The following is a 26,038-nucleotide window of genomic DNA, read 5'->3' on the forward strand; positions in this document are numbered from 1 at the left end:
GTCTCATGTAAGCATGATGCACCAGATGAGCCTAAGAGACCTAGAGCCTGTGCTGGTCAGTGAGGACAAGATGTGAAGTCGACTCCTTAGTTACACAGCAGGGGTTTTGAGAGTTTGGAGAACAAACCAGGAATTGAGAAACCCAGTATCTAGTGCTCTCTGTTTTACTATAACCAAGCTGTCTCTCAGAGTATAGGTCAGATGCTACCAGTGAAGAAATGACGCTGTGGAAGTGGGTTAGGTTCTCTGGGAGAGGTATTTCAATCTGGTGACTTTATTTAACATCTAGGCTATCGTTTTACTGAGGAATAAAGAACCACAAAAAAAAAAAAAAAGTCATTTTTACTAGTTTCCTCCTTGCTAGGACTATTTTTCTAAGCAATATAGTTTAATGATAAATGTTCTAAGCAACATTTAATTCAGTTAATTGAAGAAACTGGAAAAGGTCTTTTGATACGCTTTTCCCCCAGATATATTCATTGCATTACAAATTGGCTTCTCAGGCATTTAATTAACTACCCCTCACAAAGGCTCTTTGCCGAGTCTCACGCACAACAGGGCAATGCTCCTTTCCACCAGAAGATGGCGCATGCCACCCTTTTGAAATTTCTCCAGAAGGTCTCTGCAGCAAAAGTTACATGACCATTTCACTTCTAAATTGACTGAGAGAACGCAAGGAAATGCTAGGAAATGCTTTGCTAAGGATGTATTTGTAAGTTCCTTTGGACTTTCTAAAGCAAGTGGTCAGAGAACAGAATGAATGGAAGCTCCTAACTTTGATCTACTACAAACACCCATACTTAAGTGACTGGCACACCCACAGAGACACATCTTTGGGTCCCTCATGGAACCCAGTGGACTGCCCTGCACATTGTAGGAACTCAGTAAATGTTTGCTAAACACATGACCCTGGATAAATCACTTCACCTCAGTTAGTCTCTGCCAAGTCTGAAGAAGGGGATGGATAAGGGGATGGTTAAGGCCTCATATTAGGAGAGTCTCCAACAAACATTCAAAGAGCTCATAAGGACTCCATAACTCTTTCCTTTTTCCCCCTCCCGCAAATCAAAACATAGTATTCCTGTTAGTAATTTAGTTAGGATTAGTTGGAAATTTCTAAAAGGCAAGACTGAATTTAGATGAAATGCTGTTTTTATTTAGTCTAGAAGCCACTAACTGTGGAGTTCCAGTCCATCAATCCACATAGCTTTCACTGAAAATTAAAAAGAAAACAAAAACCACCCTAAACCTTTCCCATAGTCATCCTTTAAGGAAATCAAACGTGCAAGAAAATACTGCAATAACCCAGGAGAAAGCAGAAGAACGGCAAATACAGACGGCTCACCCCGGTGCCTGGGGTCTGGGACGCATCACACCACAGTAAACACACGCGCAGGCAGCTGAACAAAACCGTAAGAGCGTCTAGACAGACATTCTGGTCTTTCTTGCTGTTCAGGCTGAAGCGAACATCCATCCTAACTCTTGGAACGTGGATGGATGTCAGTGTAGTAAATAAACCCATTTGTCTAGGCTTCATCCTTCTTACAGTCTGTGCTCACCTCTGCCTTGCGGAGGCCTCTGATGGGCTCACTCCCCCTGCCTCTCTCCGCACGGACCCCTGGGGGGCTCTCTATCAAGGTGACTCGGACAGAGAATGGGCAGTTGCTTGCTTACTGAGTTGGGGGCACTGTAAAATCATTAAGAGAGCGGGCACGGTCATAGTGCCGAGTTCAAATTCAGATGCCACCACTCTCACATGTTCTAGGACTTTGGTCGGGCATGGTCTTAATTTCTCTGTGCTTCAGTTTGCTCACTTGTAAAAGGGAGATACAATTGGTAGCTATGTCAGGAGGTTCTTGTGAAGACTGAATGAAATAATGTTTATATAAATTAATACAATGATTAACACAAAGAATGTGAACAATATTAACGGTATTAATGGCAGTTGTCACCACTATTAATAAAATAATAATATTATTATATTATTAACTGACCGCTCTATTCTTTATCCTTTCTGATGGACATGGCGTGACTTTGATAAGAAAGCTGACCACAGCCTGTCCATAGTCCAGCCTCTTTTTCTGAAACCCAGAAGAACACAATGCCTCTGTGGTAACCCCCTCTAAACACCACAGGAATGATGTACCAGGAGCATTTTTGTTGTTGGGCAAGTGCCTGGTAACTCAAGGGCGGTCAGTCCCACGTCCTACTCCTCAGAGCCATTCTCCTAAGACTGAGATGGAGTGTCACTTTTGGGTCAGAATCTCTGGAGGCAGGAAAACATCAGGTAAGTTGTCCTAGACTTACCACCACCCCCTGGAAGGAGTTTAAATGTAAGTCTCTTTGTGGGCATTGCCAGGGACTTACCTCTTGCCTTCATATTCTGCACAGTTGACAGTTCTCTGCATGGCCTTTCTCTTTATGCTGTTCTCCTTCAGCAAGTTAACATCTCGGGGAAATAAACCTTCCATCAGGTCCATAGTTGTCTTCATTCTGGAGTCTGGATCCAAAATGTCTGCCAGAGATTTGTCCTGGTGGACAATTTCCTTGGCCAGAGCCTCTGTTCTAATGTCTTCTGAGGTCTTTTGAGGGCCAGAACTGACATTCTTTTCTAAACCCTGAGTCCCACAGACTGGGTCATGGATGGGAGGTGGCTGCCCGGGGCTTGGCTGCTTGCCAAGAGCCCCATCAAGTTGGGGCAGAGCACCCATGCTGGAAGGTGGGTTGGTCTCGTTGGCCTCTGAAACCTTGATTGAAGTTTGGGATCTGGAAGCCAGTATCTGACTACCAACTAAATGGACTGTACCGGGAATGGGCCTTTCCTTGGCAACTGTCACCTTGGCAAATTTGCTGGAGCTGCTAGGGATATTAAAAAAGAGAGGGTAAGAGAGGAGTCAGCAGAAAGGTAGGAAGACTAGGGGGAAGTTTTCCACATCAGGGCTGTGGTTTCTCACATGAGGAATGGTGGGGACAAGGTAGTCCTCTGAGGTTATCATTCCCCCCAAACTGCAGGGTCCTAAAGGGCGTTCTCCTCAGCCCAGCAGTTGGTACAGGGAAGCTGTGTGACTTTTTAAGGGGGATGGATCTAGTAGGAATTCAGCTTTGGTGAATGTGGCAGTGAGATTCCAGAGCTTTCTGAAAGGTCCAGGGGAACAGAGGGCAGGGCTGGTACATCATTCCTGTGGTGTTTAGAGGGGGTTACCACAGAGGCATAGTGTTCTTCTGGGGTTCAGAGATCACTTGTCCCAGGGACTATTTGTTGGGAAGGGCTTCTACCCATTCTTTTGGCTTTCACAAGGTTTTCCCTACACATTAACTGACCGCTCTATTCTTTATCCTTTCTGATGGACATGGCGTGACTTTGATAAGAAAGCTGACCATAGCCTGTCCATAGTCCAGCCTCTTTTTCTTTTGAGTGAGGCTGCCTCTAGGCTAATCTATGTCTCTCTCCCTACACACACACACACACACACACACACACACACACACGTCTCCCTGCACACACACACACACACCCAGTGTGTGTCTAGCATGGCCTGAGGCTAGGCAGGTAAACCTGCTAGGCCTCAGCATCACAAGGCCCACGTACACTCACAGAGAAGCCCTATTTTCTAGTATCAGCTCTATCGGTAATAAAAATGATATTTTTGTCTTCTATGTCTTCCTCCTTTGTCTTCTTAACTGATTCAGAACTCAAGCAGGGAAGAGGCATGTTATTTATTTGGACCCTTTGAATTTATCCTGTCCATAGAGTGAACTATGCCTTTTGGGCTTTGGTGTTCATTGTCAGTACTCTTGTTCCTTTGTTCCCAGTGCTAGTCTTGGGTACTACGGTAACGACCAGCCAAGGTAAACAAATGAAACCGTTCTGCTAGTTTCATGACTTAACTGTATAGAAAATCTCCACACCAGGGCTCTCCAGTGGCCAATGGAAGGAGGATCTGGGGAGTCTGCAGTGTGAAAATCTCTCACAAGAGGGCCATCCTTTCCTTCCTCAGCTGGGGGGCTTGCTCTACACAGAGTCTGCCCACTTTACCTGGTACAGGGCTCCTTGTAATCCTCACTGACCAGCTCTGCCTCATACATAGCTTGGGGAGGAGGTGGAGGGAAGTCGTCCAAGCTATTCACAGGTGTGTCCTGGCTCAGTGGAGGCGGTGGGGGTGGGGGCAGGTCAAATGTGGGACTGGAAGTGGCATTGGGGTACAAGTCCTTCACAAACACTTCATCATCAATGTCCTCCCGAGGTGGTGGGGAGGCCTGCAGGACTGACTCAGATATTCGGAGGGAGAGCCTCCCTGGAGTGCTTGGGGTCCCAAGAGGCGTGTCCTCAAGAGTGCTGCTTGAGCTTGGAGGAGCCTGCCGTGTTTTGTAGTGCTTCAGGTTTGCAAACTCAGGTGACGAAGAGTCCTCAGGGAGGCTGTCCTCTCTGACTGCGTGGGCCCACTTCACCCGAGGCGGGGCAGGCCGCTGAGGCAGCGAGACCCGCCTCCTTGTTGCCTCTTCCATCCCATGCTCTGGGCTGTTGGGCTCACGGCCTCTTGGACTGGCAGGCTGGACGAGGCCGTGACCGTCACTTCTGTGGGTCACTGCTTGGGTGTGGGGCGGAAGAGGCTGTTGCCCCATTGGACCATCCCTTCCAGTTGGCTGATCGGTTGCAGCCTGAGAGCTCAAGGGTGCAGGGGAAGGCAGAGCGGAGCCGAGTGGGGTCAAGGGTGCAGCCCTGCTGTCTGTGAGGTGCCCTGGCATTCCTGTGGGGAGCAGCCCAGGGCAAGGCATTGTTCTGCTAGCCTGCCTTTGAGGGTCCAGGGGTCCAGGACATTTGCTGGGGACAGAGGCACCACCAACTGCTTTGCAGCCTGGACCACCCCAACGAGGGCTGGGATGGTGTTTGAGCAACGACATGTCCTCATGGCCTCTTTCTGAACAACTGAATGACCTGGAGCAGGATACAAACACAGGGTTATGGCTCAGAAGAAAGGGGCAGATACTGAACCCAGAGTTCATTACACAGATGGGAAAGCATTTAGGGAAAAGGATTCCAGAGAAGCTGCTCATACAAAGAACCGAGTTTTAAAAAGATGCCAAACAGGCATAAACTCCTACAGGAAAATGTCAAATGGTAGACCTGGGGCCACAAGGCATTTCCTATTATTAGCTCGCTCTCACTGCTCACCGCCCCGCCCCCAGCACACATATCCCAGCTTTGCAGGGCAGACTTCAGGATCTAAAAGGAAACAGGTACATTTCTTCAGCCCCTTTTAGGACTGCTTTGGGAAAAGAGGGCTGCCTTATTCTCTCCCAGTGTGATCCCCATGGGAGAGGTCTGTTTGGAAAGCATCAGCGAGGGCTGCTGAATCTGAAGGATTTACCATTTTCGCTTAGTCTCCTAGTGTTTTCATTTTTTAGAATGGAAAGTAAGAAGGAGGGGGAGAGTCTCACCCAAGGAGCTAATAAGCAATTATCTCTGGAGAGAGAGATTGATCATAAGGAGCAAATAGGGTACACGGTAATTTAAACCCCTGTCCTCTACCTTGGCTCTGAGGACAAACCCAACAATTTCCAATACTTTTGTTACTATGTTCCATAGGACAACAGAAATCCGCAGCACTGCCTGCTACCCTGCAAGTTAATGTGAGCATAGAACCAACCTCCAGCAAACCCATCCTAATTTGAAAATTCCACATTTGGAGTTCCCTGACTGGTATGCAAGTGAATCTGGAGAGCAGATGGAACTTTTCATTTTGCAGATCTGAGTCTTGAGGGAGCTGTGGTTCAGTCCCCGGGCAGAGCCCCAGCACAGGCCTGCATAAAACCATCCAAGCACCAGGCAAGGGTAACACGGCATATGGAAGGGAAAGACGGCAAAGAACCAAATTAGCTCTTCTCGTGATGTTATTTTTTCTGTATTATACATGCAGATGGTTAAGGGGCCCATCTCTCTCAGATGCAAACTTGCCCTTCCTCTGAAATATCCTTTTCATGTAGAGGCAGTTTATTTACCAGGAACCTCTCAATATCTAAGATTGGCTACTCTGTACTTCTTGGTGGGTTCCCAAATGGGTGAACTGAAAATCCAAAGGCAGGGGACCTGCTGGGTGCTTTCCTTCCGTATTCATTTTGGTATCCTCAGTACTTGGTTCAAAGTACCCTCTCAGTAAATGTCTGCTGAACAAGCAATGTCTCTGCCCAATTGCTGTTTAGACTAGGATATAAACTATTCTTTAAACTCAGCATCCTCTAATTGGACATGGAATAACTGGAATCTGTTTTAATGACTAACTTGGGTACCTTCATTTTATTATATTTGTATCTTGAGGCTTTTTTAAAAGGAGAGACATCGTTAAAAACCAAAATAATTATTTATCCTTTATTTAAAATAAAGCCCAAATAAACGTTGATGTATTTTTAGTTTTTGTTTAATCTTCTTAGTTTATAAGAACCATACTTAAATTGGGTATTCTTGAAGGTAATATTTGAGTTAAATGCTTAGCCTGGTTGAGAATGCGTCTCCTTGGTGATTGTATTTTTTCAAGAACAAAGGATAGGGTAAAAGATTTTGTTTGGGTGTCTTTTATTTTTATTATTTTTTGAAGATTTTATTTATTTGTCAGAGCAAGCACACAAGCAGGGGGAGTGGCAGGCAGAGGGAGAGGCAGGCTTCCCGCTGAGCAGGGAGCCCAATGTGGGACTCGATCCCAGGACCCTGGGTTCATGACCTGAGCCGAAGACAGACGCTTAACCGACTGAGCCACCGAGCCATCCTTGAGTCTCTTTTATACTAGAGTGTGAGAGGCAAACAGCTGTTGATAGGTATCTAGGAATCCTAACATTCAAGAATGGAGTTTGAAAGCATTTAGTCTCTTTTTTTTTTTCTTCATAGCTTTTTTTTTTTAAATGTGATAAACATAAAATTTACTAGTCTATTTTTAAATGTTTGGTTCAGTAGTGTTAAGAATATCCATATTGTTGTGCAACAGATCTCCAGAACTCTCTCTTCTTGTAAATCTGAAACACTATACCTACTAAGTAACAACTCCTCCCAGCCCTTATCACCTCTACTTCCTGTTTCTATGGATTTGACTACTTTAAGATGCCTTATATAAGTGGAATTAGAGTATTTGTCTTATTGTCTCTGATGTATTTCATTTAGCATGATGTCCTCAAGGTTCATCCATATTGTAGCATGTACCAGAATTCCCCTTTTAAGACTAAATAATACTCTATTATATGAATGTACCACATTTTTAAAATCTATTGATGGACATTTTTGTTGCTTTCACTTCTTTACTATTGTGAGTAGTGATGCTATGAACATGGGTATGAAAATACCTCTTTGAGACATTGCTTTCAACTCTTCCCGATACAGACTCAGAAGTGGGACTGCTAAGGGATATGGTAGATCTTTTTTTAGTTTTTTTTGAGGAACCTACATCCTGTTTTCCAAGGCAGTTGGACCATTTTTGCAATCCTACCAACAATTGTTTTTGGTGGGGGGAAAGACATTTATTACCAGGCTATAAATTAGGGGTGGTAGGCAGCGGGGGAGGGGGGGAAAGGAGCCTAGTAGTCATGTTTGCACAAGGGGTCCAATGTCTTCAGATGCTCACCAACACTTGTTTTCTTACGGTTTTGTTTTTGTTTTGTTTTGTTTTGTTTTATAGTAGCCATCCCAATAGGTATGAGGTGGTATCTTATTGTGGTTTTGATTTATGTTTCTCTGAGAGTGATGTTGAGCATCTTTTCATATGCTTGCTGGCCATTTTTTATCATCTCTGGAGAAATGTCTACTCAAGTTCTTTTTGTAATTGAGGTATTTGATTTTTTGTGGTTGAGTTGAGTTTCACCTTTGACTTTAGACAATTCTCTTTTGGCAATGCTCTAGGTCACTGTCAGTTTTCCCTTGTCTCTAGCTTTTAAGCAATGCACTGAAACTAACCAAAGTTCTGAGCCTCACCTTGAATACTTTCTTCACTTTAAGCACAACTATGGGAGCAAGAGCAAATAGCTGGGGAAGTCTGCTAGTAAAGAAGGTAACTTAATACCCTCTTCCTGACACCACATGGGCTGCCTTTTTTTTTTTTTTTTTTTTTTTTTTTTAAGAGAGAGAGAGTGAGTGGAGGGGGGAGCAGACTCCCCACTGAGCAGGGAGCCCAACTCCGGGCTCGAACCCTGAGCCAAAGGCTGGCTCTTAACCAACTGAGCCACCCAGGCACCCCTTGATGGCAATTTTAAACTAACTCTATTTCCTATCCCTCAGTGCCTAAAAATTATGATTGGGAGCTTTATTTTTTACCTCGTGTGCTTCTGATAAATTTGTCTTGCTCTGTGAAGCTGTTCATGAGATGCTCATTCTTCTGCTAGTGCTTTAGTCACCAGACTTGATCCTTTGTGCACAGAACCCGGAGAGAGCCGCACAAGTGAGGCCCCAGTTGTGAGCCACAGGATATGCTTGAGAAGAGCATCTCCAGGAACTACTCTAAGGCTAACCTTAACTGAAGTCAACTACTGCCTCCCTAGTGCACAATCAAAACCCATTCTGAATAAGTATCATTCTTAGAGAAAGTCACCTATAAATAAAAAATTTAGACGTTTCCTATGGCCTAGACAAATTGAAAAGGCGGCACACAATAACACGAAACATCTTAATGTCACATTTCCCTTTCTCGTAGAGCAGAAGAGAAGCATTTAACTCCAGCATTCATAAGGCAGAGGGCCTCATAAATACATGTACGTACCTGGACCCAGGGCCAGCCAGATAACATGGATCCTTCACAAGACCAAAGCTGTTGCTTTCCCCCAAAACCACATCCTTGAAACACAAGAAAGGCACAGCATTATGACCAACAAAGAGGCATTTAAATTTACCAAGAGGCTGGAGGTAGAAAGGAGAAGGAACCTTTGTTGGAGGCCTACTACTTAGTGTCAGGCCCCAACACAGCACTGTTGCATACTATCCACTTCACCCCCACGGCCCCAGCAACACTGTCAACCCCAGAGCAGTGAGGATGACATGGGCCCAGAGCAGTTACCCTTCCCAAGTGGCAGAGCTAGGATCTGCACCTCAGTCTGTCTCCCCAGGTGTCTCTCCTCACAAAGACGTTTTCTAAGCAGAAGTCTGATGACAGTTACCTCCAGGGTTCAGAATAACCACTATACTTGAAATACAATGATGAAAATGATTTCAGAGGGCCAAACTTTCGAAACAGCAATAGGAAAATATGGGAGATGACAAGGAAAAGGATCGTTTATTGAATGTAGCAAAAAATCTCAAATGTTCTGAGTTCTAATTAGAGAAAAGATATGCATCTGGCTTGTAATCAGGTTGAAGTATATTCCCTTCAGGAAAAAACATCTCACCCACATGTAATATCAGTAACTCTGGTAACTTTTCAGGGGTAGTCATGACTTGTTTTTGTTTTTAGTAAGGGTATATAGACTGGTTTCCTGAAAGGGTGATAGGTGAGGTGTTCTTTGGTTTTTTTGGTGAGTTTTTGATAGCATAAAATTTGGCCCATGTGAACAGGTCTTGATGCAGACAAGGATGTTGTTATTGATAATACATTTAATTTTCAATTATTTATAAATAACAGAGAAATTAAATCCATATTTAATTTAATTGATCCCTACCCTTAGTTTTAGCAACTTATTTCACCATTAATCTGTCCACCTTTTGTTGTTGTTGTTCCAGTCAGTGGTAGAAGTACTGAAAGGCAATAGAAAAAAAGAGCCAAAGGTGGTAGTAGGCCTGAAGGGAAAACAAACACATGAATATTGTGAACTGCAGTTATCCCTTATTGCATTTACTGAGTCCCAGACACTGCAAAGTACCTTAAAATCCTCAAATTATGTGCCTGGAATTGTATCAGGTAACTTAGTAGTCCCTCTGTGATTTAATCTATAACACTAAGGTGAGGGAGGTAACTGCAGCTCAGAGAGGTGAAGTATTTACCCACAGTTAAAGTGGAGGAGCGAGCATTCAAACCATGATGTCTTCAAAGCCCAAGATCTGTCCTTGGCATCTTCATAAGTGTGTAGAGGCTGGGCTGGATGCAATCAGATTTGAATACTCTGAGAAAAAGGAGTTCCATGCGTCTCCGATTTGCTCAAATATCACTCTAGGGAATGGGAATTCCCGCTCTCCATGGAACCTTATGGTCCTTCTAAAATCTTTCCCCACTCCACCCCCCTCTTGACAAGAATGTGCAATTAACTGGGAATGCCTCTAGATCCCCTGTGAGGTCCTTGCCCACTAACAATTAAGTCTATTTTCCCATTTTCTTATTTCCTTTGAATTTCAGTATGAGAAGGAGTTTAACCTCTGCAGTCACATGAGTTGGCCCCCAGAATATCAAGCTTAAGTTGATATTTATGTGGGTGTGCACAAGATAAAGGAAGTTAGATCCACTAATAGGCCATTAAGAAAACTCTCTAACTCTGTCGATGACAATATCATTTGGACAGAAGTCCAACCTCGTACAAGCCCAAGGAGATCAGTTTCTGTTACATTTACTTGTTCTGATTTGGGCATATATTCACTGCCAAAGAAGACTTTATACTTCCTACCAGTTTATAGAAAATAAACTACTTACGGCAATTTAGGAAACAGCAATGGCTATGGGAGAAATACGAGGTATATTCCAATAGATACTTGGGTAAATGTCTATTTGTGTTTGTTAGTTATCTGACTTCTGATGACTGACCTAAAAAAATACCCCTGTTCTTAGTCTTCGTTAGGCATAGCAAACTTTATAAACCTAAAGTTGAGTCCCAATCCTTACACTCTTGCTTTGGGTTCGGAGTTAGATATCCTACTAACTCTGTGGCCAGTGAAATATGATGATGATAGTATTCATCTACTTTGGATATCAGTTTCCAAGTATCTGCAAAAATGAATTAGGAATCCATTTGAGAAATCTTAAAATTTTATTTAAATGTGAATAACAGTAATCAGTAAATGTTAAAATGAAATCAATTCATTGGCTTGAAGTTTTCAGATATTTAACTCTTGCCTCCTCCCTCCCCCAGTCTTTTTTTATTCAAGGAGGGAGTATGGTATAGTGACTTGCAGAATCTGGAGTCAGACAGCATGGGGTCAAAAACCTCCCTCCCACTACCTTGGGCAAATTTCTCATCCCTTCTGTGTCTCAGATCCCTCATCTGTAATACAGAGAGAACCATAGTATCTACTTCTTTGCGTAGATGTGAGGATTATTTTTATGCTTATAAGACACGTAGAACAATGACTGGTGCATACACAGTAGACTTTTATTATTACTAGCAATTTGTAACTTCACATTTTGTGGAAAGGTGATTCTGTTTATGCACAAGCTTGAATGGGTGCTTCCTGAGGGGTGCTAAAATGATTTACAAGCTGCATTCTACAGAATCAAGCCTATATCCAAACACTGTGGGATGAACTAAGCAATTTCCTCAGCAATTAAATGTTTGTCACACCATCACATGGTGAATATCTTATATATCACGAACCAAGGTCTCTGTAAATACAGTGAGAACCAGAGAAACCTCTAACTCAGCATCTGGAAAAAGCAACTCCCAGCCAGAAATCTTATTTCTCCAAAGGTTTCTTTTTATAGCCTTTGCTGGATTCTAAATCTATGCAATGAATAGGTGTAAATTTTCATCTCTGAAGCAGGAATATTTGGGTATTTTCTGGCAGCTTTTTCAGGGCCCACCCATTTTAAAAAGGTTAAGTTTTCCAAAGTTTCATAGAAAGTAGGAAATAGGCAAGAATTTGATGTGTCCTTCAGCGCCATCACTAATATCCATTTGTTCTGCAGTTACACTTTTCAAATGAAGAAGAATTAAGAGAGAAGTAGTAAAAGGTTGCATGTTTCAGAGAGAACCATCGCTGGCTAAGGAGAGGCCCAGGCCTCCTGAGTGTCTGAGCAGGTCTCAGGCTACGAGTGGTGGCAGCCTTCTGCAGTTATTTAGGTGCAAGAATGATCAATTTGTATAAACAGAGAAACTGATTTCCATGTTGACCTTGTCTGGGAGGCAGAAACTGTCCTCACTAATGGACTTCTGAAAAGGAACTGAATCCTTGTCAAAAGCTTATAAAATCCTGCTCTATAAGCATCTGGCTGGCAGGAGCAAGGAACATTTGTTCAGGATGCCATGGAATGAGCCAGCCCCAGAAAACGACTTCATATTTTGGCTTTAACTTAGTAGGCAGACAGTTTCTGCAGGGTTACTTAATTTCTCAGAGTTCTCTAAAGCTGGGATGAGACAAATTCTTATTGAATACCTTCATTAAAGCTTAATAATAATTGTAAAGTCTCTAGAATTCATGCACATTAAAAAAATACAATATCCTGAAATAAGAACCACAGTAATTGTGTAGAGACTAGTTTTGTTTTTTAACTAGTTCTACAAATAGGGTAGAGGACGGCTATATGAAGAAGATGCAAGGCGAAGACCTTGCCGTGGACCAGGTCTTGGGGCAGGCAAGGTCTGGTTGCTGGTGGGAGAATGGGAGAAGGATGCTCCAGAGCACAGTCCCGGCACAATTACAATCTGGGGGCTGGTAATCTGTTTTCAGAATTTGTAGGAGCAAAGCAGCACAGAGAAAGTATTTCATTTTGAAAATATTCCCCTTCTGGCATCAGAGTCCCCAAATTAAATATCTAAATATGGTATTCTCTTTATTGAAGAGGATGTAAATAATGTTCTGTACTTTTCTAAAAGTTTTTCAAATAACGTATTCAGCTGGGATTTGGAGGAATTTCGTCATTTCCCTACACCTATGTTTTAGCTTTATTTCCCAGTTTACCACTTTCTCAATATCTGGGGAGAAAGCAGAGTAACATTCAGAGCCATCCAACCAATTCCCCAAGGGAGAATAATGAAATATAGTAAGAAATAAATAGCCGAATATGACTTAGTTTTCACCTCAACATTTCTCTTTTCTTTAGAGAACATGGGAAGAAAAATTAATGTTGGGGTCATTATGCTACTGAAGTTCATCAAACTAGCTGAAATTGTATGTTACATACATGGATTTTAAGTGTTTTAGTGGTAGGATAAGGAGTAGAAATTAGCTCTGTGCTTCATTCTGAGGGGAAGAAAATGGTTAGTGAAAGCTTGTGGAGGACTGCCTCTATACAATTTTTTGTGCATTTATCCTGGAGAGAAAGTATTTCTGGGTGTTTTGAAACAAAATATCTAGATGGGTACAGTATTTTGTTTCAGAAGCAGTGCAGCAAAAAACTTCTCAGGCAGTAATGTCTGAATTTTTCTTTCTTTGCAGCTGTTTCTACCAACCCCAATCCTTTAACATCTTACCCATCCTTCACAGCCTGGTTCAAATACCATCTCCTTCAAGAGAAGCCCTTAGATCTCCTCAGTTAGAATTAATCACTCTCCCCTCCATAGCATATTATTTATCATTGCTCCCAAAGCATTCGCTAGTCCTGTGTGTCATTTATATAGAAGTTCATCATACTCCTTGCTCAGCTGTGAACCCCAGAAAGGCATGAGCCTTACGTCTTTCTGTGTTTCCTTCAACCTCGTAGTACAGTGCTTTTCATACAACACATGCTCTACAAAGTCTTGCTAAACGACTGACTTCTCTGCTGGGAAAACAGAATGCGAGAAGGGACAGTGGAGGAGTGTTCTCCCCTGTGCTGACCTAGATGTGAATTCCTAATATCTTCTGAGGTGGGAAGGGAACCATGAGGTAGGCCTTTGATCTGCAGTGCACTCGCAGCAAGGAGTGACTAAGAATTAGGGCAATTAGTAGACTCCTGGGAGTTAGTGCTCAGGTTCTATTGCTTAGCTATGCTGAAATCTTCAGTGGAAAGCACTTCATAATCTTTGAATAGTTTGAAATCTTTATTAGAAAATCCTTTTATGTGAGAATTGGAAAGTCTGATTCTCCTATCTCACCAAAGTGGTGCACTCCAAGAATTCAGATAGGTTTGATGTGGGCAATATCCTACACAGGAGGATTGAGGCTTAATGAGATAACAAATGTAAAGCATACTTAGCTGAGGGCCAGGAGTTTGATAGCCAGTAACTTATTAGAGTTAATAATTCTTGTTTTGTAAATGTAAAAGTCAGAAACAGAGGGTGCAAAGCTAAAATCTTTAAAATACTGAGACAGTCTCTATTCCGTGAATATAAAAAAACCAAACCAGCAAAAAAGACAATCCCTAACTTTTCCTAACCATGCATTCTTGCCCTGAGAGGTGGGTAACTTCCTAAAATGAAGGGTACACACAGACACACACACACACACACAGATATCTATACAACTCTATCTGTATCTCTGTAAGGGTATCACGGCATGGAGAAAGAAATCACTCCATGAAAACAAATGCTACCCTTTTGCATATAACAGTAAAATTAGAGTGGGGAGAAGCAGGAGGATAGGGGAGCCTCACAAAAGTTCTGGGGCCGAAGGGCCCCATTCTAAGACCCTCTGGTTGCACTTACCTGACACTTCTTGTCTGCAGTGGGCGAGGACCGTGATCTCACATGGACAGGGACCGCCAGGACATCGGAGCGCTCCAGCAGGTCCTCTGCAGACATGGACTTCCCAGCCCTCTTGGCCGCGGCTCCCCACGCGGAGGGCTCCCCAGGGGTTCTGTCCACCCTCTGGGTGCTCATTGGTCCATAGTTACTAGCTCCACCGAGCTGCTCCCTTGGGGCTTGGTCCCCACGTCGCCGTTCCCCTAGGAGGCGGCCTCCAGCGAAGGAGCTGCTGCGATCTCTGGGCGCCCGCGGGGACTCCCCCGCGCCCCCCACTGCTGCGGCCGGCAGGAGGACGGCCTCCCTGCGGGGCTGCAGACTGGCTTCCCGCAGGGAGCAGAGGCTGGAGGCCGAGGCGAGGCTGGGGCCTTCGGGCGCCGCGGGGCCAGGCTGCAGGTAGGTGCTCTGGGCGCGCTCCCGCAGCAGCCCGGGCTCCTGGAGGCCGCAGCCGGCGGCGGAGGAAGGCCGCTTGCCGGTCTTGCGCTGAATGTAGTCGGCCAGAGCGCTCTGCTGGAACTGCTTGAGCTCCGGGCCCGACAGGCTGAGCGTGGAGCAGGCCTTGCCGTCGCGCTCGAAGATGCGGCGCCGGTCCGCCACCGCGCTCTCGGGGAAACGCAGCCCCTTCCTCTGCGGGCTCGAGGGCGCCGGCTCGGCCTCCTCCGAGATCCCCACCTCGTTCATCTTCTCAGGCTCTGAGTAGGAGCGCTTCTTCTGCTCGGGGGTCAGGCGGCGGCGCGGCCCCCTTCGGGCGGCAGGGGGCGCGGGTCGGGCAGGGTCGCCCTCGGCCGGGGTCACACTGTGCCGCTCACGAGGCGTGTGTGGGGAGGCGGATGCCGCTGCCTCCGGGCTCCGCAGCCCCACGTGCGCCGAGGCGGGCCGCGGGCGCCAGGGTCTCGAAGTTGCGGGTGTCCCCAGCTCGAGGTCCCGGCGTCGAAAGGAGGTGGCCCCCAGGACACGGGACTGCGCGTCCTTGATGCTGTTCCGGTAGGCACGGCTGAAGGGGGCGTCCAGCACCGGCGACTCGGGCGTGCCGGGCCTCTCGTCCAGCCACACGGGCTCCTTCTCCGCCTCGCCGAAGAGCTGAAAGGTGCTCTGGCTGCGGAGCAGGTGAGGGTCCCGCCTCGGGGGCTCACTGCCGTGAAGTTGGGGGCCACGGCCGACATCGGCACCCCGCCTCAACTGCTGACCACATGGCTGCCAGGAAACCTCTTCCAGCTTTGGCTCCTCGTTTTTGAAGTGCTGCTCCCCATTGCCTATGGGTTCAGTGGGTTCAGAAAAACGGACATTGGCTTTTGTCTCGTCAAAGTCATTCCCAAAAGTATTAGAAGTCGCAAGCGTCCTGTTGGGCCTGTAGTTGTGGCCGTAAGTAGAGCTGCTCACACTTGGGGGTCTCTGGCTCCCTTGCTCTCGCTGCTCGATCTTGGAAACCTTCTCCAGCACGGAGCAGTGGGGGTTCCCATACTGAAAGCCCTGCAGAGCGGAGGTGCTGCTGGAGCTGAGCCGCCTCCTGCCCAGACTAGATGTCTGCTGGTGGGGTGGGGAGGGAGGCTCCTCATACCTTGGGTCTGAACTGGGGAAAGAGGCCAAGGCACTGGTTCTTGCCTCAGGCCTTGGATAGGAGACTGGCCTGTCCAGCTGGCTCCTGTGGTCAGGAACAGCTTTCCTTCCAGAGTCTTCTACCTTGCTGTTGACTACAGAGGTAGACCAGCCCTCCAGGTAGCCCTCCTGGGCTCCTCCTCCTAGCTCCAATCTGCTTTGCCCTCTTAGACTCTCAGGAATGTTTTGGAGAGAGGAAAAGCCTGGCTTGGTCCTGCCAAAGTTGTTCGACAGGCTCTGGCCTAGGCTTTCCCTCTCCAGCCTCTGCTGCAGGTTGGCATTGTGGTCTTCATGTAAATCACCCTCCCAAGGCTCTGAGGGCCTGGAGGACCTCTTGTCTTCACCCACTTGCCAGGCCTGAGGGGATCTGAGGCTGTGGTAACTAGAATATGGTTTGTTGCTGTGGGTGCTCCTTCTCTCATTGGGATGTGGGCTGTTGCCTCGGAGAGGTGTGAGCTGTCTCTCCAGGAAGGTATCCTCCTCATTTTCAGGTACTGAAGGGAAATGGACTTTGTAGGGGACACATCTGGCTGAAGTTTCAGGTTTCCTCTCTCCTGGGGACACTGAATCATGTTCTAGAGGCTGGTAGAAGGCGAACCCAGGCCTGCTAGATCCATTTTGGTTCCCATTCTCGTCAAAGGTAGCCATCTTGTCACAAGCTCCATGAGGAGCTGTATACCCACTCTCCTTGGCCAGTGCTGGGTAGAGCGTGCCGTTACTACTCACAGAAGGCTGGGGCACCTGGGCAAAGTGTGGCTCCAGAGAAGGGACTGGGTAGATGCCAGTTGGCAGCAGAGGTTGGCCAGGTTGGGCCTTCTGGGGATAACTGTGCTTGGGCTTCGCTGGGGGGCTGTTCTCTGGACTCTTCTCTAGCACGGTATGCAGCTGTTCCTCTATGAAGGGAGATTTCAGGGAGCCTGCCGGGTTTGCCTGAGGCCGACAGAACCGCTTCTGATCGAGGCTAGACCACGAGCTGGGTCGTTCTCGCTGCCGAAAGGCTGTGTAACTGTCGCTCCGAGCTGGGGGCAGGGGTGCGCCCACTTTAGGAGGCAGGTTGGGAGTGGTCTCCAAGGCACTGGGGCACTGCTGGCTCCAGGATGGGGGTGGTGCTCCCTTGCCCCGAGGAACATTATGCCATTTATCATAGCCCTGACCATCTGCTGACGCTCGGGCCTCCCTCCCTTGGAGAAGGAGGGCTGAAGAGTTCACCTCATACTCGGCCGAGACTCCCCTCCGGGGATCATAGACTGTCTTGACATAGCGAATGTCAGCCTGCCTCATCCCTTCTAGGAGGCCACCCCGAGCATTAGTGGTGTCCATGGAGCCTGACCGCTCCCGGCTAGAGATGCCAGGGGGTGGATACTCTAGGATGCTAGAACTGGTGGAGAAGGAGCTGTATGCCGAGTCTCTCTTGTTATGGAGGTGGCTGAGCTGGTCAATGCTGCCAGTGGACTTGGCAGGGGAAAGAAGATGGCAGGGTGGGTATCCCCCACTGGGCTCCAGGCTCTCCATGCTCCCCTGGGAACTGCAGCGGTCAGGGCTTCGCCTCAGATAAGCATGGTCAAAGCTGGAGAGGTCACTGGTAGAGGAGCTAGAAGAAAGGGAGACAATAGCGTTTGGGAGGCTCACAGGCACAGGGCCTAGCTTATAAATGTACTCTTGTGCAAGATGTTTGGTTTTTGGAAGGGTGGGTGAAAAGGGCCAATTTGGGCCTTGCTCAGCCTCCTTGTGTGTTGTCACGAGGAGTAATTGCCCAACACTGTAACCTGTGCGCCTCTAATTAATCACCCGGGCTTGCAAGGGGCAGAACGGGGGGCGTGGAGGAAGCCGCGCAGCCTCTGGGTAGAGGCAACACGTTGATGTGACTTGCTGCGTGCTGCAAGTGACATTCTGTGTGTGCCAAGAAATGAGCGATGGGGGAGGAAAGAAGAGAGGAGGAGGAGGAGTGAGAGAGACTGCAGTTTTGTGTCTCTTAGGGCTCTTTGTGGGAAGAAGGGGAAGAGCTTAGTAAGAGACCAGGCACGTGCACCGGGTGAGGGAGACTGTGTGCACGTGTGTGTTTTTAGTTAATCTTTCCTTTTTATGGAATTGAAGGGCTATACCCTGGCAATCTTCCTGGAATCTCAACTACTAGAGACAATTTGATTGTAGTGAGAAAGCTAAACACAAAGCTGAATGAGAGAAATTCAGAGAAATGGCAAAGTCAGAAAAAGCTGACAGGAGAGGGAAGCGTTAAAAGAAATCTTAATTACAGGAGTCTATCACCTGTGGATGGCTTCCCAAAGCCCGAGCAAAGCCTCCTTCAAACACTTAGAAAGGTAAGACCTTCTCCTTTACACAGTCCTCCAGGTGATTTTTCAGATTCTCAATCCTGACATGGCATCCCCCAGAGAGTTGCCTCAAAACAAAATTACTTCTAATTAGCTTTAGTTACAAATGTTAAAATATACTTCACCCAGCACGTTGGGGGGAGGGAGTGAGGGCATACAGAAAGGAGTAAGTGGTTCAAAAATCAAACAGTCTCGAAACTGTTCAAATGTTTGTGACTCACCATTCTCTACAGAAGGGTAAACACTAAAACTTTTTGCTAAGCTTTTGTACTTTTAAATGAATAGGTGTTTAAGCACTATTAAAATTCATGGGGCTATGATTATATTTCTGGATCTCATTGAAGTAAATACAGTGTCTTCCTGACTAAGCATAGGATAATGTTTTATGGCTGGCCTAAATCCAGGGTCTATGGCAAGAGACCGGAAGGACCATATTCTGATTCAAAACTGGCACTGGAATTCAAGGAAGACTACATTTTCAGCAGTTCACCTCAAGGATGTAATTTTTCTTTTTTAGACAGAGTCCGTTTACTGAATGGAGCCTCCCCCTTCGGGAGGGACAGGTGTAAATTCAAGGGAGAAAAGAAGGAACAGCTCTTGAGCCAGCCAGACTAAAGATACCAGTCCTGGCACTCAACGGTGTGGCATATGTCACTGCCAGATTTTACCCCCTCCCCCTCTTCCCAGTTCCCCTTCAAATGAAGACTGTGTTAACGTACATGACAGCTCAGTTGAGGATAATCTCCTATGACCCACTTACGCTTCCCTTCATCTCTTCTAACAGGAGATACAGAGCTAATGCTTCGAGTGGAAATGGGAGCCGTATACCCCATCATGGCCCTTTTGCTCACCAGTTCCATGCAGGTGGTAGGCACCACTTAATCCCCAACTGCTGGGAATTTTAGCAGTCTTTCACTGAAAGGATAATTCAGATCTACTTAGGGACACACAAAAAGTCAAAGCGAAGAGACGGAATAACTGAAACTCTCACGACTGAAGGGCAAGAAGTGTCATTACTAACATCTCAAAATGTAGATGTCTAGAAATACAAAATCGCTGGTGTAAATATCTTTAGGCAGAGCAAGGGTACAATGGGTTCCATCCTGTGGCTAAAGGAAACTTAACCCACCAAACCTCAGGTGGAATGTACCATGTACTATCCCTTGGAAATCTCCACTCCAAAGCTGAGTGGGGAACAGACCCAAGTGGCATGCTGTGCCATCGAGTGCACTGACATCACCCTCTACGGAGTTCTTCCACCACTTTCTGGAAGTCGTCATTCTGATTATCTTTGCCGTTCTTGCTTCCAAGATCGCACTTTTAATGGTGGGGAAGAAGAACTTGGGATGAGGTCTTCATTCCCTGGAACAGTTCCAGCCCATACAGAGACAGCCCTACTGTCAAGTAAGTGTGTCAAGCTTCTTATCGTGGTCTGGCTAGCTCCCAACCTCATTTTCTACTGGTCCCCTCTTGCTCACTGCACTGCAGTGTAATGGCCTCCTTCCTGTAATTCAAACCCACGAAAGCTCTTCCAGTGTCTTAGGGCCTTTGTACCCACTGTTCCCACCACATGGTATGCTCTTCACCTGATTCAAGTCTCTGCTTGGGAGACTTCCTGAACGCAAGAGCATCTAAAGAGCATCTCCCCCATCTTTACCACTTGTTACTCTGCTTATTTCCTTCATAGTACTTACCACTACTTGACATTACCTTATATCCCTTTCATTATATGAGAGAGACTTCAACAGTGTCTGTAATGCTTAAGATCTGAAGCAAATATGACAAAATGTTACTTTTGTGGTCGATCCACGTAGTCTTATAATATTACTTATAATTCTTATATTACTCTTTTGTGTGTTTACATGTATTTTCTAAATACTTAAAACACACAGCAAAGAGCACAAAACAAGTGTATGAAAACATTTTCTAAAGTGCACTCATAGAATGTGGATTCCTTAGATGATGAAATGTTTGGAAAATGCCGAGCTAAGTAAATTAATTCTATTTGCTATAAGACTTCTGAGTCTTTAATAAACTGTTGTTCATGTGATGTTCTAAAAGGAAACTATAGTAAACAGTGTCTTCTAAATTAATTTGATCCTAGGAACTTTTTTCCAAGGAGCATCTAATGGATGATTAATCCATGGAACAGACCTTGGTCAACAAATATTATAAGGTGGGCGCTTTTTTGGTCTTGTTCAGTATTATACCCCTAGTAACCAGAAATCACCTGAGAGGTAGTACTGGTTCTTCAGCATTTTGATACTGTTATTTCAGCCTCCGCTGAGGGGCTAGATTACATGACTTTTCCAGATCTCTTCTGAAGTATACTTTAATTGTGTGAGAGTTCTGCAGGACAGCAAAAAAGACTGTGAGCCAGGTCTGACAGGAAGCCGATGAAATCCAGATCTAAACCAGCTTGCAGGCACTTAAAATCACTTGTCCTGTGCTTCCCTCTCCCCTAAGCTCCCTGGTGCACCAGCTTCTATATGAGAAACAGATCCATAAACTCAGGACTGAGATTGGGCTTCTAGAACCAAAGGCAGGCTGTCAGAGGGATGCCAAACAGCTGGTTTGGCGCACCAGACCACTGGATGTTACTGTGCTCCTTGGAAAGGTGCCTGGAGCGCGTCTCCACCGACAGCCACCCACGTCAGGCCCTCTGAGAGAACACGGAGTTGGGGTGAGGCATCTGTCAGCGCTGCAAGCCTGAGGCGTGGACCTAACAGACCACAGCGTGACCTGTGCTGGCGAAGAAGAGAATCCTCAGGTCTGTAGTGCTGTGGGGAACGTGAGCTTGCCTTTGTCCTCGTACCCTACGTGGTCCTTTGTGCAACGCTCGGCGGCATCTGTCCTGAAGCTTGCATTAGAAGCGCAGTGATGGATCCACCTGCCTGACTCCCTGTGGAGGTTGGGACGGGGCAGAGGACACGGGAGGTGCGGACACGCAGCCTTCAGAGCGCTAATCTTCTAGCACCAGCTGCACAGTTCTCCAGTGGCCAACTCTCTTAGTGCCTGGAGGCAGCTCTTCTGAGCACCAACTGCAGCACTCTTACCTTCTGCTCATGTGTTTTAGTTTACAGTATGAGCAGGTTCAGGGCCTCCTGGGGAGGTGAGGCGTTGGGAGGCTGCACAGGGCCCCACTGTTGAGGAGCACTCTGCTAATACACAATTGCATTTTATGTGCGTGCCGGTTTATGCTATTAACCTTGAAATTTATTATCAGGTTTCACTGTGCCTCTGATAAGTCTTCAGCCTAATTATTGTAACTGTTGTAATTACTGAGTGCTTATTACGTTCCAGGAACTGCACTAAATGTTTTACATGGATCCAGTGGGATACATATTATTAATTTCATCTTACAGACAAGAAAAACAAGATCAAAGAGGTTAAATGACTTGCTCAAGCTCATCTAGTAAGCAGTGAAGTTGGGATTTAAGCCCAAGTGCCTTCCCACTATGCTTTCTTTCCTTCGCACTGCAGGGCCCTCCACATCTTACCTTCCAAAGGCCCAGAGAGCGAAAGTGCTATGCCTGGGTGCAGGCGGCGCCCAGCGAGGGGCCCTGTTCTCTGAGCCCAGATGGCAAGAATAAATTCTTTCAGGGTTAGTGGGAGGGACACGGGCAAGGGAGAGGAGTGTCTAACAAGGAGGGTCACCATGAAATTCTTTTCTGTGGCCTGAAGCCTACCCTGATGTGCCAGGAGCCACGTCCATCAGTGAGGAGTCTAGGAATTGGCCCTTGATTTGACTGGACATGAGTTAAGGGTTCCGAGTCCTGACCTTGCCAAATGTGGAGCCACCATCTGTTAGTTAAGTAATCCTTCCAGAAGTCTTGCCCCTCCCCCCACCTGACCCATCAGCACCTGCATCTCATTTGCATATAGGACCCATATCCTCTTTACCCTCCCATCCCTGCCATTACCCTTATATAAGCACTTTCAAAAAGCCTGAAGCAACAGGGTCAAACTCCCTGGCATCAGAAGATGGATTCTAATTTGCATGGATTCTGAATCCATAGTAAATGTAGGGGAGTCCTGACTGAGTACTTTAATATGTCTGGTGGTCAAGTTTGGCTTCCCTCTCAACTGTGTCAGGTCTGATTACTATAGTCCGTCCCTTCTCCCATGACACTGCAGTGGCCTTGCCTTTTTCTGACTGAACCTTGACTGATACAATGACTAGAGAAAGAGAGGAGGTAGAACTAGTAGTTAGTTATAGGCCATGGCTCTGACCCCTGGCTTGAATTTGAGTCTAGACTCAGGTCCTGATCAGTTGTTTGACCTTGGACAAATTAGTCTCTGCAAGCTTCAACTTCCTGTTCTGTAAAATGGGGTTAAGACTACTGTGTGTGTTTTACACAGAAGAAAGCATGTCATATCACATGAGACAATGTGTACCCTGAGCAGCCCTAAGTGTGTTAACTTTCTGGGTTGGAGCTAAGTTGGATAACTGGCTTAACAGAAGGATAAAAACGAGTGGGGAGTTCAAATACAAGAATAAGATCATTCAGTAAAAAGCAGATGCATATTTGGCTAAGAAGGGCAGTAAGCCGTGAGGGAAGAAGCTCGTCAATTTTTCTAGTAGTGTTACCATGTGTAATTGAGAAGTGTCTGAGAATGGACAGACCCTGTAATTAACTCAAATGGCCTCCCTTTGTGCCAGCCTAGCCCAGGATATGAAGATAACTGGTATACATTCGGAGTTTTAAGAGGATGAGGAAGCTGGTGGGTAGAGAGGTTTAATACTCGAAGTGAGTGTAAGAAAATGTTCTCAAGACCTCGGAAAGAAAAAAAGCCCCGAGTCTCAGCTGGGGCCACTTACCTGGAATGGTATCTCTGGGGCCAAGGAGTGCCAATCGTGCCCGGAGTTATTTGCATCATGCTGGCATCTGGTTGGTTCTCCCCAAATTTGGTTAAATGCCAAGAGTGAGGTCGGCCGGTAGGGTCACTGCGCCTGGGGAGTTACAGGAGAGGGACCTCTCAACATTAGGAGCATTCTCAGCTGAGTTTCTTTATTGATGGGATTTATAGATTTAAAAACAGACACTGCTGTATCCTCAGAGATCAAAAATAAGTAAATACTGGAAAGTAGATCTTACTGCTTATTTCTCTTATTAACCATTGCTACTCTCTGCTTTATTAATATTTTTATTTTCATTTTGACATAATTTCAGGCTTACATAAAAATGTTGCAAACTTAGTATAAAGAATTCCTACATAAACCCTAGTGCACTGTTGGTGTGAATGCAAATTGGTATAGTCACTATGGAAAACAGTATGGAGGTTCCTTTAAAAAATTAAAAACAGAACTACCATATGATCCAGCAACCCCACTTCTGGGTATATATCCAAAGAAATTTAAATCAGGATCTCATAGATATATCTGCACTCCCATGTTCACTGCCGCATTACTCACAAGAGCCAAGATAAGGAAACAGCCTAAATGTCTACCAACTGATGAATGGACAAAGAAGATGTGGTATGTACAAACACACACACACGCACAGTGGAATATTATTCAGGCACGACAAGGAAGGAGATCCTGCTGTTTGCAACAACTTGGATGGACCCTGAAGACATAATGCTAAGTGAAATAGGCAGACAGAGAAAGATAAATATATCTCACTTCTATGTGGAATCTAAAAAAGACAAACTCAGAATAACAGACTAGAGTGGGGCTGGGGAGTTGGAGATTGGGTCAAAGAGTATAAACTTCAAGTTATGAGATTTACAAGACTGGGGATCTAGTGTACAGGATGGTGATTATAACTAATACTACTATATTATATACTTGGAGTGTTGCTAAGAAAGTAGGTCTTAAACGTTCTCACCACAAAAAAGAAATTTTAACTATGTGACAGGATAGAGGTGGTAGCTAATGCTATGGAGGGAATCATTTTGCAATTTATAAATGTAACAAATCTATACATTGTACACCTTAAACTTACACAATGTTCTTTTGCAATTATATCCCAATAAAACTGGAAAAAAAATTCCCACATATCCTTCACCTAATGCCGGAGTTGCCTCTGTTTATCCATGTATAAAAATGTGAGCAATAATTCCTTCCCACATCCCAAGAGACTGTGTGTGGATATATGGTAAAAAAGCTTTCTGGGGATTTTGAAGTCCTCTGTCATATCCTGATGCTGCATAAATGACATTCTTTTAATTTCTTGGTAAGAACTACATAAAAATTAGCAGCTACCTCAGTGTTAGCACTGCTCTCAGTTACGTGGTATAAACAAACAGCAAGATGCTCTCAAAAGTCATTTTTCATTTTGCAAGTCAATGACTTCAACTTTTAAATATCCTGCCCTTATAACACAAAGTGTTTACAAAGCCAAAGGGAAAAAGTGGGTGTCCTTCAACAGCAATACTGAAGAATAAATTTGGTAAGAAGAATTACACTACTATAGAAGGTCTGAGACAGGAGAGAGTGAATGTGCCTTTTTCTGGGAAAAAAGTGAGGTGAGCTATCAGGAATTTCATACTGAAAACGTCTGAACTCTCTGACTGTAGAGGAATTTTCCTACAGTTTAGAAACATGAGTATGGGATCCAGGAATCCACTTTGATACACTGATGATAAAGCTGTAAGTACATCCACCTATTTTCTGAAAAAATAGCTTATGTTATATAAATGAAAATTCATTCCCCTGATACCAGTAAAATTTCGAGTGTTAAGTATATCAGAATAATACTAGCCCAGGTGTCAGACATGGGTTCTCACCCTGACTTTATTAACTTACTATACGACCCTGTATAAATTACTTCTCCATAAGCCTTTGTTCATGTAAAAGATAAAGACATTAATCAAAGAGGGTGTATTAACCTCATTTTAATCTGAAGCAACTTTAAAAATCTGTAAGAGAGTATGGAGGACTTGCCAAGAGAGAAAATCATTCCCCAAAAATACATATATTTTTTCTGAAGAGAGGTTGGGGTGATAGGAAAATGATCTTGTGCAAAGCAAGGGATACAGACACACAAGATTTTTAGCGGTCAGTGTTTATTGAAATGAAGGAACCTATAGTCAGACTAATATCTGTGTTGCTACAGAGGCCAAGGAAAGTGAGAAATATCTCACTGAAATATCTCGATAAAATGCTGGGGATAGAAAGAAGCTGAAATGTGGCTAAAAGTTATCAGCTCTGCTATCAGACAAACCTGGATTCTAATCCTGATACCTAAAATCCAAAAGCTAAAAACCGGTGGTAACTTTCTTAACCATTCTGAGCTTCCTCATCTGAAAAAGGCAGATTATCACAGAACCTATAAATAGGGTTTTTGTAAGATAAAAAATGAGCTAATATACCCGGCACATAGTAGAGCTCAATAAATGTTAAGTATGATTATCTTCAGTCATTCATTATTAAAGAATTGGTGAAAACTAGAGGATAGGGAGACAAGCCTGCCAGAGAGATCTACAATGCAGGACAGGAAAGGGGAGAGAGAAGCCAGAAGTGAATGGTGGAGGTGAGCAGAATGGGCAGGAACTATTGATGGTGATGAGTCACCCACTTCTGAACTCCCTAATAAAGTACCCAGAGTAGATAATTACAGCAGAGGGTTACTGTGCTCGCAGCCTGAAGGACCCTGGCCACAGTGGTAAGGCAGGGA

At 45.3% G+C, this 26,038-nt stretch overlaps 1 protein-coding gene across 1 annotated transcript in view; it reads right to left on the reverse strand.

The window, feature by feature from the left end:
• The window catches only part of SHROOM3 (shroom family member 3), a 59,941-nt gene that overhangs the window by 17,303 nt on the left and 16,600 nt on the right, over positions 1-26,038 (reverse strand). Inside the window, exons 3-7 of the mRNA XM_035005563.1 lie at positions 23,239-23,370; positions 14,455-17,677; positions 8,736-8,809; positions 4,037-4,936; positions 2,368-2,856 (exon numbers count right to left, since the gene is read on the reverse strand). Coding sequence (XP_034861454.1) covers positions 2,368-2,856; positions 4,037-4,936; positions 8,736-8,809; positions 14,455-17,677; positions 23,239-23,370 — 4,818 coding nt within the window. The remainder of the gene's footprint in view (positions 1-2,367; positions 2,857-4,036; positions 4,937-8,735; positions 8,810-14,454; positions 17,678-23,238; positions 23,371-26,038) is intronic.

This window comes from Mirounga leonina, unplaced genomic scaffold (genome assembly GCF_011800145.1).
Source record: "Mirounga leonina isolate KUSES-001 unplaced genomic scaffold, KU_Mleo_1.0 Mir_129, whole genome shotgun sequence".
NCBI lineage: Eukaryota > Metazoa > Chordata > Mammalia > Carnivora > Phocidae > Mirounga > Mirounga leonina.